Source organism: Arachis stenosperma, chromosome 8, assembly GCF_014773155.1.
Source record: "Arachis stenosperma cultivar V10309 chromosome 8, arast.V10309.gnm1.PFL2, whole genome shotgun sequence".
Classification (NCBI taxonomy): domain Eukaryota; kingdom Viridiplantae; phylum Streptophyta; class Magnoliopsida; order Fabales; family Fabaceae; genus Arachis; species Arachis stenosperma.
Window position 1 is genome coordinate 7,152,464 of NC_080384.1, and position 16,377 is coordinate 7,168,840.

The window sequence follows — 16,377 nt, forward strand, 5'->3', positions numbered from 1 at the left end:
ATGTTGAGATGGATGAGTGGTCATACACGATTGGATAAAATAAGGAATGAAGATATAAGGGAGAGAGTTGGAGTAGCACCCATTGTGGAAAAGATGGTTGAATCGCGTCTCAGGTGGTTTGGACATGTGAGAAGAAGACCGATAGAACATCCAGTCAGGAGGGTGGATGAGATGAAAGATGGACAAAGGGCGAAAGGCAGAGGAAGACCTAAGAAAACTATCCATGAGGTGGTCAAACGAGATCTACATGTAAACGGTCTCTCTGTAGACATGATACATGACAGAGCACAATGGCGTCGCTTGATTCATGATTTCATGTAGCCGACCCCACTTAGTGGGACAAGGCTTTGTTGTTGTTGTTGTTTCGTATTTGAGTACTGTTGTTCTTCTATTTATATGAATCTATATGTGGCACCGGCTTGATGACCTTCAACCTGCAAGTGATGAAGTGATATGTCGTGGAATCACTGGCCCCAAGCTTTATATAGTGTCCCCTTTTTTGGCGTGAGTACAGCGGCACGTGATTTTTGATAGTTTTGGTCATTGTCCCAGGAGTTGTTGAAATTTATGAAAACTGGTGTCTTTTATGCAGATCCTTGAAATCATGGACACATCCACCTCCTTTGGCTCCAAGGCCTGATTTGCCACTTAAAGGTAAGTTGGTTACACACATGGTTTAATTCGTTGCACTGCATTGTATTTAATTTGGGATTTTGTTAAGAATTGAAAAGTGAGTTGCTTAGATGATTGCTGACAAGCCTTTTACATTAGTTAAGGAATTTGCGTGTGGAAAGCAAAGCACAGTTCTACAGGGAGTAGCTCATCATTCATGGATAGCCAGCTCACAAAGTCTGAAAATGAATTTCAAAATCTTGATATAGGGCCTGGCAGGAGCTTCAGGAATTTTAAATTTAATACTGCATTGATCTTACAAGCCATGGAAACAGCATTTTCTTCTTGAAGGTCCAACAACATTCCTGTGAAGTCCCTCCCTATAATTGAATTGGATGGCACCATTTTCACTCTTATGTCAGAGGTCGGTAGTGATCAAATTAGGTAGTTATACATGATGTTTCTCAGATTATATCAGATTGAGTAATTTGTACATTGTGTACATGAATCGTTTGTGGGCCTAAACAGTATTCTCAATATAAAGGTTTATATTCTCCGATTTTTAATCAATCATACAATTAACTGTGAAACTTGTCTTTAATGATACCAAACATGTTAAAATAGGTTAAAGTTATAACATGTTCTGCATTTCTTTTTTTCCAGTCCTAAGCTTAAATTATGATATTTTTTTTTTCATTTGGTATATGAAGTTATGTTATAACCTGAGACAGTACATTATTCCAAATTTAAAATAGCTGGATATCATCAAATAAACCAGCATATGAGATTACATTTGGAATAAAGTAAGCATAAATAATTCCAATTATCCAGATGTAGCGATCAAGCCCAGATCTGAAATGCCACTCATGCATTTGAAGGAGATCAGGCTTTGCAGGATCAGTCTCGAGACTGGCTATTTCTGACGCCAGCGGCTACTTCTGATGCCGGCGACGACGAGTTCAGGGAAGGCGTGCGAGCGTGGCTGAATGCAAGACAATGACGACTGAAGACACGGAAGTGATGAGGACCTTGGGTGCGAGGCTGGGGACGAGAGAGGGAGAGCTTGCGATTGCGAAGCGGCGAAGCCAGTGAGCAAAGAGATGAGGAGTTCAAGCTTCAGTGAGAAAGGGAGAGGAATGAGACGATAGGACTAGGTTTGTTTCTTTTTCGGGTTAGCTTGAGAGATTATTGAGAGGTTGAGCTTGGACTTGGGCTTGGGCTTGGACAAGGATAAGGGGCTAAGGTTAGGTTTTATTTAGGGACTTAATTGTATTTTTATATTTATAGGGATTTAAATGTCTGCAAAACAAAAATTAGGGATATATTTGTCTTTATATCAAAAAATTTAAACATGATTCGGTTCAAATTGTATAAATCAATTGGATCAATCGGATCTAATAATTATAGTGTAGACAATTAGGTTTATTATTGTTGTTATAATAAACTGGTTTTATTCTGGTTTATTAAAAAATAAATTATTAACCGATTTAATAAAGATGACCAATAATATCATGACATATGTAAATATCTTTAAAAAAAGACATATTTAATGTCTTTATCAAAGTAGTTTTCATTTAATATATGAGGAATGCTAGAGGGCCAGCAATTTTAGTGTTTTGTAACCATCAATTGGCCATCAATAATGTTTTTAATGGTGTGAGATTACATCTAATTGTGGAAGATCACTCACTTTTGTTTTAATGGTTAAGTGGTGGCCAAAAAACACAAAAGTTGGACTTTTCCTTAATATATCTCAATCAAATGACTTGCTAGGGAAACTATTTGACGAGGGAGAGCTTTGTTCACTCAACCATACTTCTCTATCTTGCACCGAAACCGGTGAGCTACTTTTGGTCCTATCCAACAACGACCTTAACTTGGGCCCAGTTAGTAGCCCGACCTTGGTTCTACTGCTAAGTGGTTTCTCACTCTCATTAGAGGAGGAGGAGGAGGAAGAAGAAGAGGATAACTCTGTAGAAGCTACACAATTATGATTGTCACCAAAACTAGGCCACGTAGTAAGAGTGAGTTGTTCTAACTCGCTTGCCACTTCTGTCATTGAAGGCCTCATATCTCTATGGAACGCAAGGCATCTAAATGCCAACTCAGCAACCTTGTGTATTGAGGAAAGTGTCCAAGGATCACTTCTTGCTTGAGGCACAAGAAAGGGGTCTATGATCTCGTCCAAGAGCCCGTTCCCGATCCTATCAGTTGCAAGGGAGGCCAGGTTCACTTCATTATGAGGGCGGGTAAAGTCAACCACCTTGAGTCCAGTTATGATCTCAACAAGAACAACGCCGAAGCTGTAAACATCACTCTTGTCAGAAAGATGAAAGTCTTGATGGTACTGCGGATCAACATAGCCAGGGGTCCCCTGTGGCGCCGTTGAAATGTGGGATATTTCAGTCATTCCAAGTCTAGAGAGACCGAAATCAGCTACCTTTGAACCGAAATTGGAATCCAAGAGTATGTTGCTGGATTTGATATCTCTATGGTAGATTGGGGGATTCATGGCAGAGTGAAGATGTGCAATGGCTTGTGCTGTTTCGGTGGCAATTCTTAATCGAATCGGCCATGAAAGACCGTCTCCTCGTTCTTTTTGAAGATGCTGACTCAATGTTCCGTTCGGCATGAACTCATAGACCAGGATCTGTTCTCCGTGTTCTATGCAGCAACCCAACAATCGCACTAAGTTAGTGTGACTGACTGAAGAGAGGAGCTTGATCTCGTTCATTACTTGCTCGATGCTGTCGTTGGCGTCCCTCTGTTTTATTCTCTTGATGGCAACCAATTCATCGTTGTTGTGAAGTTTTCCCGCGTAAACTGTACCGTATGCACCGGTTCCCAGGCGTTGTTTCTCAGAGAAACTGTTGGTGGCTCTCTCTATGTCTTTGTAGGGATAGATAGGGACGCTGTAGTTGACGGTTGCTTCCGTGAACCGCCTTTTTGTGCTCTTTGTGACTCTCAATTTGCTGCGCTTTTTAAACAAACAACAAAATACTGAAACCGCACTTATCATCACTGAAATTCCTACAGCAAATCCTGTCAACCAAAGTAATCTCATATATCAATTTTGTATGTTATAATTCAATGTGTATGGTTTTATTGTATGTCATTTCCTAGCTAAATATAAGGCACCTGCAATCAAGATGACAAATCTCACTGTTCCTCCACATCTGCCAGACATGTACTTGGCTGCGTTGCATGCTGAAGAGGCTGCATATTTACGATCCCATCATCATAAAATACAATTACTAACCCAGAAGGCCAGAACTATATAAAAAAATGACATAACATAAAGTTGAGCTAATAGCAACTTAGTTTATAATATTAATTAGTAGTAGCTAGTGGCGATAGATCATGTTTCAATTCGGATTCCTTGATTGGCGTCTGTGGTTGTACGAATTACTTACAGAGATTCAAGGGTTTATCCTCTAATCGCTTCAGCAGTTTTGTTGTTTGGTTTAATTACTTTAGCAGTGCGTTCATAATTAGATAATTAATTAGTGCATCTAATAGTTAAAAGTTATACATTTAGTTAGGCGAAGCTTCCATTTCTTGCGAGGAACGTACTCTTCTAGATTACAACAACTACTACTAGTATGACAAGAAAAAAGAAAAAACCTACGAATAAAAAACGTTCACTTCGCTGAGTTGCCATATATTTTGAATACGACATTCACCGACACTTATCCGATACACGTGTCTGTTATGTCCAATCAGATCTTAATAAAAAAAATAAAAATTTCTTCTTCACATATACTGAACACACCTAAATACCATCACCTATTAAATATGTCTAGTTTTATTTTTAACATATATTTTTAAAATAAATTTAAGTATATTATTATTTATTAAAATAAAAACTATTTTAAATATTTACTATAATTAAAATAAAACAATAAAATAATTAAAAAATAATTTATATTTTAATATTAATAAAATATTAAAATATTATTACAATTTATATAAAAAATACTTTATATTTTATATAAATACATATATCTATGTCATAAAATTTTAAAATTCGTGTATTAACGTGTCCCATATTATATAGCGTTTGGTATCCATGTCTTAACATGAGAGGAAAAAAAAGTAAAGTTTCCTTTTTGGACCAAATTTTATGGAAAGAACATTTGACCACTGGGCTAATTGATTAGTCTTGTTGACTTAAATTCCCCGTGATTATGGGTTGCCCCAATAAATTAAGTGGCAGTTACGTTTTGGGCTCCACCAATTATTTCTCTCGTCTCTTTGCTGGCTGCTACGCGGTCCTACTTGCACCATCCTTTTACGCTTGAGGCCACTCTCAATTATTTAACACTATCCAGCTCATCTTTCAAAATTATGACTCAGATTTTTATTTTGATAGTGCTGCAAATCTATAATCTATAATTATTTACTGGCAAAACATCTCGTTATGTTTAGGATTTGCATATAATTATCAAATATTTAATATATCACGTGTAAGATATGTACCCTAAACTATTGGTTCGCACCGTCTATTTGTACTAGTTGTAATCATGAATGGCATTGGCATGTATCCAAACTAAGAGAGTGGATCAAAGGAAGTAGCTAGGAAAATGATCATTTATTTGTTTATTTTATTATTTATAATACCCAAGAGGTTAAGCTGGCTAGTGGCAACTCAATATAAAACAAGTCATTTTCAACATGGTGAATTATTTCCTGTGAACTGCTATGACATAAAGAAAAGTCTCCAACTAAATCATGTCATCCCGAGGGATCTTACAAGAAAAAATGTGACATGTGTGGGAGAATGCAGAAAAGGACGGGATCTATTAATCGCATAGTCCGGGTTTATTTAAAAAATTATAAGACTGAAACATGAATATAAAAATATAAAATTATATTTAATATGTAAAATATGAATAAAAATATTATATTTTAAAATATTAAATTAATATATTTTATTTATTATTATTATTAAATTTTTATAATCATATTTTTATTATTTTTTAATTATTATTTTTTTTTATTATCACACCAAGTTAAAGAAAGATTTTAAGTTAAAACTAAGTTATTTTACACTAAATCATCCTAACCTAAACCGCAAAAACGACACCTACAACACTCTTTCTAAAAACTATCTAACAAATGTCAGATTTGAAAATGACAGCAGTAAAAAAATGCAAAGCAGCAATGGTGGAAAATAAATAAAATTGCTATTTACCACCAGTAATTACGACACAGAAAGGTGCTGGAAGTTAGAAATGGCAAGTCCCTCACGGCAGTAGCACGAAATCCTTAGTGTGTTTGTTTGAGGTGAAAATGGGAGGAAAGAAAAGGAAAGGAAAAAAATTGGAAAGAAAATAGTTATTTTTTTTTGTTTGGTTGAGGAGAGAAATGGGAGAGGAAGGAAAATGAATGGAAAAATATTGGTGGGACCCACCAATTTTCTTTTCCTCCAACAATGGAGAGAAAATGAAGAAAAAACTATTTATCTCTCTCTACTTCCAATATTACTCCTTTACTTTTTTCAATATATTTTATAATATAAGGATAAAATTGTCTTTTTATACTATTTCTTTCCTTCTTATTTTCCTTTCATCCAAACACATCTAAAGAAAATAAAAAATGGGTAGTTATAGAAAGAGGGGATCGGAAGAATAGAAAAAATATAAAACAAAAGTGGTAACTATAACCGTAGAAAAAGAAGCGTGAAAGGTCAGGGCAGAATTGATTTTTTTGTGCGCTTTCAAGTGACATTCAAGTGTATTTAATGCTCTAAATACGATAATCGAAGTGACGCTTTCGAAACAGCCAAACAGGTGTTGAGGGCAATTCCCACGCTCGAAGAAGCCACTAGAAGCTTGGACCCATGCCGACAAACCTGCGTTGGGTAGAAACTATTTTTACAGGAACGCGAGCAGGTGAATGCGCTAACCGTGAACCTCACGCCTTGACGCATTGGGGGCACTGTTCTAGCCAACCCAACAACGGAGTCCACCAAGCGGCACATACTCACATCCGTAACGGACAGACGCCCTCCACGTGACTCGTTCTCTTAGCTCGAAGATCTTGACAGTTAACAATTGAAAGAAGTTTTGAAAAGACTGGACCTTAGAGAAAAGAAGACCTATCCGAACGAATAAGGATAAGGGAGAGAGACCTATTCTTCTCTCCAAATACGTTATCATTATTCTAATATAGCTGTTTCAACATATGGATACTAACTTAAACATTAGAGCATTTTTGTAGGTGGCTCCATCTGCCGACCAATTAACGATGCGCTGAGGTAGCTCCCCAATTTAGAACCAGTTCTCATGTCTTAATCCTCGTTCCAACACTTGACAACCAACTGACTCAACTAACCACCAAATATTACGTAATTAAAAATAGGATCCCGCTAGGGAGACAATAGACTATTTGTATAATGTGTACAATGACCTATTGAATTACAAAATGAACATCCTCCATACTATCTAGAATAACCATCCGAGTACGATTTTGGGGTTCACCAAGGATCGAATTCTTGACCTTTTGGATCTAGCGCTCTAATACTATGTATTATGATACCACTCATCCTAAAAACTTCAGCTGATAGAAAAAGGTAAAACAAATGATTATATCTTTAATATTTCATAAACCTCCAATGTACGCATTGTATAAATATTCTATTGGCTTCTCATACTTTTCCTTAAAAATATATTCAGCCTGTTCCTAATCGCCATTTAAAAAATAAAATAACAAAGACAAAGGAAAGTTTTTCACCATTAACAATGTATCTAAAAATTTGGGGCATAGAAATTAAATTAATCTAACTAAAAGTTAACTAATTATAATATTTTAGAAAATAATAAGAACAAAGGCAAGAACTAACCTCTGATTCTCGTACAGCCTGTTCCGGCAAGAAAGCCATCGCCGACAAAGCCTTCCTTGCAGGTACACCGAAAGCCGGGTTTCCGATCAACGGGGGACTCAATTTCGGTACAATTAGCATCACTAGAACACTGGCAAGCTCCCTGAAGCCACCAACCAAGCTGAATTGTGGCTACCTCCAACGACACCGGAGCACCGGAATTGTTCCTCAAATTTTCCGAACAGATGGAAGACATAAAGTTGCCACAGCCGTACCCATCCAAGATGCTCTTATTCAAGAACTTGTTGGTGCTGTTGTTTTCGAAGTAGCAGCTCAAGCTACTTCCCTCTCTGCAATCCTCAGAGTAGTCAAAGTATTCCCGCACCATAGCCTCCGGAACGGTGCAAGACGACGCCGTTTTGGAGCAGTTCTGCACGAAGATCACGTTCCCCGATGTGGGAGCGTACTTGTGGCTGAAGAGTTCGTGGAATGTATAAAATGGGCGATTGCACTGTGCTTTGATGCCGACGATTATGCTGTCCGTTGTTACTTCTTGGACTGGGAATTTACCGATCAAGATTCCGCCGTCGGTGGTACAATTGAGGCGGATTCCGCAGTCGGAGGAGAATCCGAAAGGGTAAGGGTAAGGTTTGGATGAACCGCATGTTTGGTTGCACGTTCGGTAGTTCACTTGTGCCGTGCTTAGAGAGCGGAAGAGAAAGCATAACACTAGAAGGATCAAAATTGTCTGCTTTCTGATGATGATCATGGCAGTGGCAACAAGGCAGAGATTATTATTTATCTAAGAAAAGGGATTTCTCATTTAGGTGAAGGATAAAGGAGGAAGAAAGGAAAGGAGAGAAAAGAGACAGCTTGATCGTAGTATGAGTTTGAAGGATGAGAATATTGGGCTAAGACTTTCGTGGTAGTTGTTGATTAGTATCAGAATTGTGATTGTATATTTTTTTTTGTTGGAGTAATAAAAAAAATAAACATATATGATCCATTGTTTTATTTTCTATTTTTATTTATTTTTTCTTGCTTTCTTTTGGACGCCTATGAATCTATCTCTATCTTTTGTCGTCTTTTCACACCATCAGGTGAATAGTTTAATTCTAATGACATCTAACAAAGACAAAACATGAAAGGAAAAGGAATGACATAAAAAATTAAAAATATAATATTAATAAACCGTTCTGGATGATCGCTCATTTGAATAATATTGGAGGGTGTTAATCAACGCATGAAAGCTTGCTCACGGATGTTCTGTATGTTCACATTTGAGACGCTGACCGCTATGATTTAAGATCGTTATTGAAGCCTTTTTAACCCTTTTTTATTCGCTGCAGTAAGACCCTTGTAGCCTTATGTGCATCACTGCATGGTTAATTGTTGATTTAGGGGAAGCAATTCTCCTTTACCATGTGAAAGGGATATATAAATAACATTAAATGAAAAATACAGAAACAGTAAAGTATAGAACACGGCACACGGCAGAACAGTAGCTAGATGAAACACCCTGCCACTTTGAAAAATCAAAGCAATTAAGGAACGAAATTTCTCTCTCTCAAAAATTATGGATATAGGACAAATCCGATAGTTCATAATGCTAGTACAAAAATCCTTTTCCTTTTCCATATCAAAAGCTATTTTCCTTATTGTAAGCGTTAATATATATTTTAATACAATAATTAGATAGCTGATGAAAGTGAACGTGAATCAATACAACTAGATAACCGATGAAAGTGAACGTGAATCACAGGCACAGCTTATCTTGGCCACTTATGTTACTAACCCATATGTGAAGAAGATAAACGGTACTAATTTTCAACGGACAAGAACAAGAAACTAGCATACATACTCGTTGCGGCAATGCCTTTATGATTTGTCCGTATCAACATGGATTGTCAATTAATGTTACTGTACCTAATAGGCAGAGCAATAAAAGGGAACTACCCGTGTGTTTTTAATTTAGCTAGAACATAACTAATTAAAATTCAATTAACTCTATATAGTATTTGTTTTCAATGGAAAATTTTCTGGCCGCCATGCTTGACTTCCTTCTTACTCAATTATAAATAATCCGATATCCAGCACCAAGACATTGTGTGGACTCTGACCCTCCATAATTTCCGTACAATTCTAGCCAATCCTCATCTTAAGAAGAATGACATCCAACACAGGTTGAGGAACTTCTTCTATAAAATAAAACACATGTTCTCATGTTCAGGACCTTTTCATTAATCTTCAAGTAGGTTTGCACTGTGACAAAATATAGAGGTAGAATTTAATTACTTATTTCTTAATAGAGTTTTTATTTTTATTACGGGAATATAAATTTTTTAAATTACGCTGTTTTTATTCTGACATTATAAATTATGGCATAAAAAATGTATAGAATCAAAATACTTCTACAAAAAGGTCACAGAAAATGAAAGTTTTCGTTGACTAAGAAGATCAGGGTCTCCGATCCTTAGATAAAAAAATCAAATAATAAGCTTTTGAATTATTATTTTTATATGAAAGAGTTTAATTTTTTACTAATAATTAATTCTAACATTCATTATCTAAAACTTGAAAGAATTTAATGTGTATACTTTTATATTTGATTAGATATTAAGTCTGTTGCAAAAATAAAAGTAATTAATTTTCATGCTTGTTATTTAAAAATAATATTTTTTCGCTCTCTATATATAAAAGTATAATGAGATATTAGCATAAAAAATTATATTGATAGTTATAAAATTAACTTAAAATTAATTTTTCTGAAACAATTAAATCTTAATTCTAATTATTAATTACAACATTAGTATTCTCTCTAAATTATATGTAATAAATATTTGAGAAAAGAGAAGTAAAAATATACATTAGAAAGATAAGTAGTAAAAATTTAAACCTAAATAAACAAATAAAACAAGTATTCAAATAATAATAATAATAATAATAATAATAATAATAATAATAATAACTATATTTTTTGTGTGAACGGTATCATGAAATTATTTTTTATTTATATTTAATTATAAATTTAATATATTTCTTATAATTTATAAATTTATTTAAATTATATTATTTTATTAAATTTATATTTTGTAGAACAGAAAAGTAGAGAGATAGAGAATGAGAGAGAAAAAAAGATAAAGAAGAAAAAAGAGGAGAAAGGGAGTTTGTTAATTTTGGATGGAAGAGATTTTATTTTAATTGTAATGAAAGAATATTTTTTGACATATTTTTGTTTGTCAAATTAGTAATATAAAATATAAATTATAAATTATATATAGAGTGAAAAGGATATAAAGAAATAAAGAAGGGGAGAGAGGTATAAGAAGATGGAAGAAGGGAGAATTTTTAAAATAAATAAAATAAATATTTTAGTTACCAAAATATACAATATGTAGCAATTTTACCAAAATTCATCATATTTCTTATTTTGTTTATAGTAAAAACGAAATAAAATTGCACACATCTCGTTTATAGTGTAAATGAGATAAGGCACAAAACAACATGACTTAATCATGTTTGTACACGTGGTGTGTAATGGTCGTATCTCGTTTAGTGTAAACGAGATACGTACAATCTAATTTAGTCTACAAGACTAAACACGGCCTATATATACAATTTGTTTACGGCGCCATTTGGATAAATTTTTCGTCTATTTCTTTAACTTTTCTCCAATTTCTACCCTCTTACAATGATATTATCAACTTACTCGGCGATCATGGCGCGCGTAGATGCACATGATCTAGACATCAACTGACTGAATGTGACACAACACATTGCAGGGGCAACTGACTTTGAGGTTAGTGTTGTTTTCTTCCTGTTTATGTTAGAGTATGCATGTGTAGTCATACTTAGAATACTTTTATAGTTCTAGTATATAACACATGTTTGGTGGATAAATATATTGTTAAGAAGAGTTGATAGGTATGATTTTAGGTATTAGTTAAGTTAAATTCTTAAATTAAATGTTATTCATTTTGTTTTTATTTAAAGTAAGTTGTTAGGTAAATATTGGGTGATTAAGTTATTAATCATTTAAGTAAATATTTTTAGTTAAGTTAATTTATTAACTAGATATTTAGTAATTTAGATATAATTAACTACATGTTTATTAATTTAGTTATTATTTATTTAAGTCAATATTTTTATTTAAATTAATTTATTAATTACATTTTTATTAATTTAGTTATTAAGTAATTAAATAAAAATTTTTATTTAAGTTAATTTATTAAGTAAATATTTTTACTTAATAAAGACGAACAAAGATGCGATACTAAACTAAGCTTCGTTTGTAGGTTGGTTCGGATAGCATTTCTGGGTATACCCGATTTGCCTGGATAGACCACACCTCTTCTCTTGACGCTCACCCTCATCCATCTCATTACGAAACCTGGTGGATGTCTTCCAGTAGCCTTCCTGCGTATGGATGGATTAGGACGCAGCTGTGTTCCATACCACTCCGGCTAAAGCATTTTGTCTGGTATAAGTGAGAACTTCACCTCATACACCTTGAACACAACCTCCTACCTATACACTAGATGCACGTAAGGACCCCATTTGACACTTGCGGTGGTACAGGCGGCAAGCACATGACGACATAGAAAATGGAGTGACTGGAAAAGGCCACAGTCACACGTCCGCCATCAACCGAACACGGAACAAACTTTGCGACCAACCCTCGAAAGGCTCTAACTCCTCAACCACAAACACTGAAGCTTGTTTATCGTAGTGAGTAATGCGCATCTTCGAGATCCCCTCTCTTAACTTCTCAATAGCAACATTCAGCCATTGGAAAAATTGACTCCCCGCCCTCAGTTGTACTTGTGCCTCCCTTCCTTTCCTGACAAACAACTACTGCAGCCTCTCATAGGTGCATCGCACAATGGCTAAAATTGGTAAATAACGTGTACCCTTAAGTACTACATTCATGCATTCGGAGAGGTTCGTTGTCATGTGCCCAAATCGGTAATCGCCATCGCAATGTTGTAGCCAGATTTCTTTGTTGAACCCACCAGCCTAGTCTACCATCTCTCATGACAAACCTCTCAAGGCATCCATGTACCACTCGTACCTAGCCTTGCTTGGACTATAAGTAGCATTTATGAGATATTGCTTTCCCTCGGCAAACTTGAAACAAGACATAAAGTTCGCCGCTATGTGCCTGACACAATAAGCATGAACGCTCTATGAGGCTATCAACCATTATCATCACCTCTTAGTGCAACCTTGATAGCCTGGGATCTATCAGAAATAATTAACAGGCCATCATGTGGGGCCACATGTCATCTTAGATTGGTAAGGAAGAAAGACCAGGACTCCGTGGTCTCAGACTCAACAATTGCAAAGCCTACATGAAGGATATTACCGTGACCGTCTTGTGCCACTGCAATAAGCAAAATACCACCATATTTACCATACAGCGTACCATCGACAGAGACAAATGGATTGCAATGCTTGAAAGCCTCCACATAAGCAAGGAAGACCCAAAATACTTTATCAAACATGTTACAGTCATGCACCATAAGGTGCCCATCATAGTATGGTACAGCCCTGAACTCACATATCGTTCCGGAATAATAACTCTGCAGTGCTTCCAGCAATCTCAACACCTTATTGTATGACTCTTTCCACTCACCATATATCTGTACAATATCCTTTTGCATCGCCATCCAGACCTTTCTGTACGAGGGTTTGAAGTGATAGCTTTACCTAACTACACCTTGTAGAACATGGATGCTGATGGATGGGCTGGATTGTATCAATGACAGAATGACACGATACATGAGGCTGCTATCTAACTATCTATAGTCTTGGGACTTGATGGGTGCTAAACACATGTGCGCTCCTCCAACCTTACGCACCTCCCCAACAAAATAACACATACATGGTTGGCATTTAATCAAAATATAACAATTATAAATGAAAAAATATACCACAGTTAAACTTGAACTCATCAATATCTGAGATTCTGTCAGAGGAAAACAATGAGACTCCAAGGGCATCCTGCTGCATATTGCTAGCAATGCACATGGTACTTTGATCGATCTGACTCCACAACTTGGTACTCAGCAGTTCTACAAATATTGCAATTCTTCACACCTTGCATTACTGCATATCTGCTTTTGAACTTGTGGCCAACCCGAAACTCCACACCACCGTCTACATTGTAATCATCTTCACCCGTGTTGAAAAATGGAGTTTTCTCATACATCACGTCCAGATCCAATGTATGATAGTGACTAGGTACAACTGATAAGGTCAGAATTTGGTGCGGGGAGGGCAGAAAATACCGAACTGATAACTCGACCGGTGTCTCTGGTACAAACTTTTCTTCATCATCATCTTCAGAAGAACTACTGTCATTGCTATCCACAACGTACTCCTCGTCGGAATCCTCACCATCAACGTCCATGTCATCCACTGGACTAGTAAAGTGTAGCAGTGGTGGTGCGAGAGGAGGGTCGTCCTGCGCAAAATCGAACTGGCTAAATCCACCGCCATCGACATCGCCTACCTCTACAGAAAGTTTCATCACTTGTTCCACCATGATTCTCCTATGGATGTCAAACATGAGGCGCACATGCTCATCTCCATGGATCTGATAAACCCCCAATTTTGTAGTTTATCTTGTGCGTAATTTAGGGGATTTTATCAAATTTTCTCATATTTATTCAATGAAATAGCATAGTTTTGTAATTCTCTCTTAATTTGTGCTTAAGTGTAAAAACATGCTTTTTAGGCCTTAAAATAGTTAAATTTAATTCACTTTAATTCCATTCGATGCTTTGATATATTTGTTAAGTGATTTCAGGATTAGAAGGCAAAGATTGGGTTGAAGGAATGAAGAAAAGCATGTAAAGTGGGAGAACTAATGAAGAAATGAAGGAATCGCAAAGCTGTCAAGCCTGACCTCTTCGTACTCAATCAATCATAACTTGAGCTAAAGAGGTTCAAATTAGCGGTTCCAGTTGCGTTGGAAAGATAACATTCGGAGCTTCAAAATGATATAAAATTTGTCATAGTTTCCTGGCGTTTAGGGATGCGTACGCGTCCTCCACGCGCACACGTGGGTGGATCAGCGTGACTCACCTAAGGCAAATCATGGCCAGCGATTTCTGAAGCATTTTGGGTCCAATCCAACCCATTTCTGATGCTATTGAACCTAAGGATTGAAGGGGAATGAACCAAGTAGTCATAATTAGAGTTTTTATCATGTTTTAGGGTAGAATTCTAGAGACTATCTCTCTCTAGATTTAGGATAGAAATTAAGGTAAAGTTAGGTTAATCTCTCTCAAATTTATCTTTCAATTCTTGTTTTGATTTCAATTCTCTTTATATTTTAGTGTTTTATTGTTTCAATCTTCTTAGTTTTCCTTGTTAATTTCTTATTTTTCTCTCTTTTATGTTGATGAACCATTGTTGGATCTTGATTTCTTCTAATGCAATTTTATGTTTCTATATCCTTTTTATGTTCATCTTAATTGCTATTGTTGATTTCTTGCTTATGGTAGTCATGTGTTTCACTAATTCTAGCATTTTATGATGTTTACTTTTATTGCACACTAGGTGTTTGATAGAATGTTTCCTCTAGTTTTTGTCATTGGGTCTCAATGAATTGGTGATTTGAGAACCCTATGTGGTCAATTTGATACTCATTGACGCTAACCCGCTACTAAGCTAATTGGTAGATAGGTTAGGACTTATGGGTGATGTTGATCAAGCCTATTTGACATACTTCAAGCTTAGGAGTAGACATTAAACGTACTTAAAGCTTTTGGAAGTAGACTTAATGGGTTGGTCCCTCATAATTGTCAATATATGGTTTGTTGACAAGGATGGTGATCTCAATTTCCCATGTCTTAGCCAAGAGTTCTTTTTCCTTATTTTATTAGTTCTTGTTATTTTACTTTCTTGTCATTTATTTTCTTGCTAATTACCAAATCAAATCCCTTTGCATCTTCATAGCCAATAATTGAGCACTTCATTGCAATTTCTTGTGAGACGACCTGAGGTTTAAATACTTCGGTTAATTTTTATTGGGGTTTATACTTGTGACAACCAAAATTTTTGATCGAGGAGGATTGTTTGTTGGTTTAGAACTATACTTGCAACGAGAATTAATTTTGAGAAATTCTATACCATCAAATTATCTCTTTATCAGGAGCCAAAACAGATGAAACCAAAAAATTCTATTTTCTATCTGTGCTAGCAACCGATACCCTATTCTTCCGATCTTTTTTCTCCCGCTACTACTAATGCTACCCAATATCAGACTTTTCAGCTCTGACAAAAAACTTATTTGCTAGGTACGCAACAAAATGAGATTCTTGCACTCAAATATCATGCCAGTATCACTTTTTTTCATATGGCAATTGGAATACACACTTACAATCACATATCCACTACTACTAGACATTTTGACTTATTTTTTGGAAGAAAAACAGAAGAGAAGAAGAAGTGAAATGTTGGTGGAGAATACAAAGAGTTGCACATCCTTTTATAGCTGCTGAAAATTTGTCGAAACATATCTCGTTTACACTATAAATGAAATATACACATCTACCTTCTTGTGTCTTATCTCGTTTATAGTGTAAACAAGATACGTGCAATATAATGTAACACCAGATTATTTGACTTATCTGTCTTTAGGAAACTCCCGATTAATAACAGAATATAACACCTTATGTATTGTCGAAGGGTGGTAGGATCTGAGCTAGATGGTACACGCTGCACCCTCTGCCTCAGTCACGTCAGACTGATGAAAAACAGCTCATTCCTCTGCTCCCCCGGTTGCTAAAAGTGCAGAGGCCTAGCACCTAGGAGCTCTTTTACCCATTTTCAAGTGGGGTGCTGGTACCATATCTGAAAGTCGGGAGTGGATCCTCTCTAATAGGAAAAAAACTGGATGGTATCCAATGTTCAATCTCACCATTCATTGCTCT

General features: G+C 35.8%; 1 protein-coding gene across 1 annotated transcript; it reads right to left on the reverse strand.

Moving 5' to 3' along the window:
- Positions 1 to 2,111: 2,111 nt before the first annotated feature.
- On the reverse strand, positions 2,112 to 8,394 carry LOC130943938 (wall-associated receptor kinase-like 14). The gene is made up of 3 exons (XM_057872034.1): positions 7,457 to 8,394; positions 3,751 to 3,828; positions 2,112 to 3,654 (listed from the first exon to the last, which is right to left on the reverse strand). The coding sequence occupies exons 1-3, from the start codon at positions 8,202 to 8,204 to the stop codon at positions 2,366 to 2,368; spliced, it is 2,115 nt and encodes a 704-aa protein (XP_057728017.1). The 5' UTR covers positions 8,205 to 8,394; the 3' UTR covers positions 2,112 to 2,365.
- Between the last annotated feature and the right edge of the window lie 7,983 nt (positions 8,395 to 16,377).

Bases quoted from the DNA above. Each gene is read 5' to 3' on its own strand.
- LOC130943938 (XM_057872034.1), bottom strand. From the start codon at position 8,204: ATGATCATCATCAGAAAGCAGACAATTTTGATCCTTCTAGTGTTATGC. The intron at 3,829-7,456 runs GTTAGTTCTTGC...GTAAATATGCAG, and splicing joins AGGCTGTACGAGAATCAGAG to CCTCTTCAGCATGCAACGCA. The intron at 3,655-3,750 runs GTGCCTTATATT...TTTGGTTGACAG, and splicing joins ATTTGTCATCTTGATTGCAG to GATTTGCTGTAGGAATTTCA.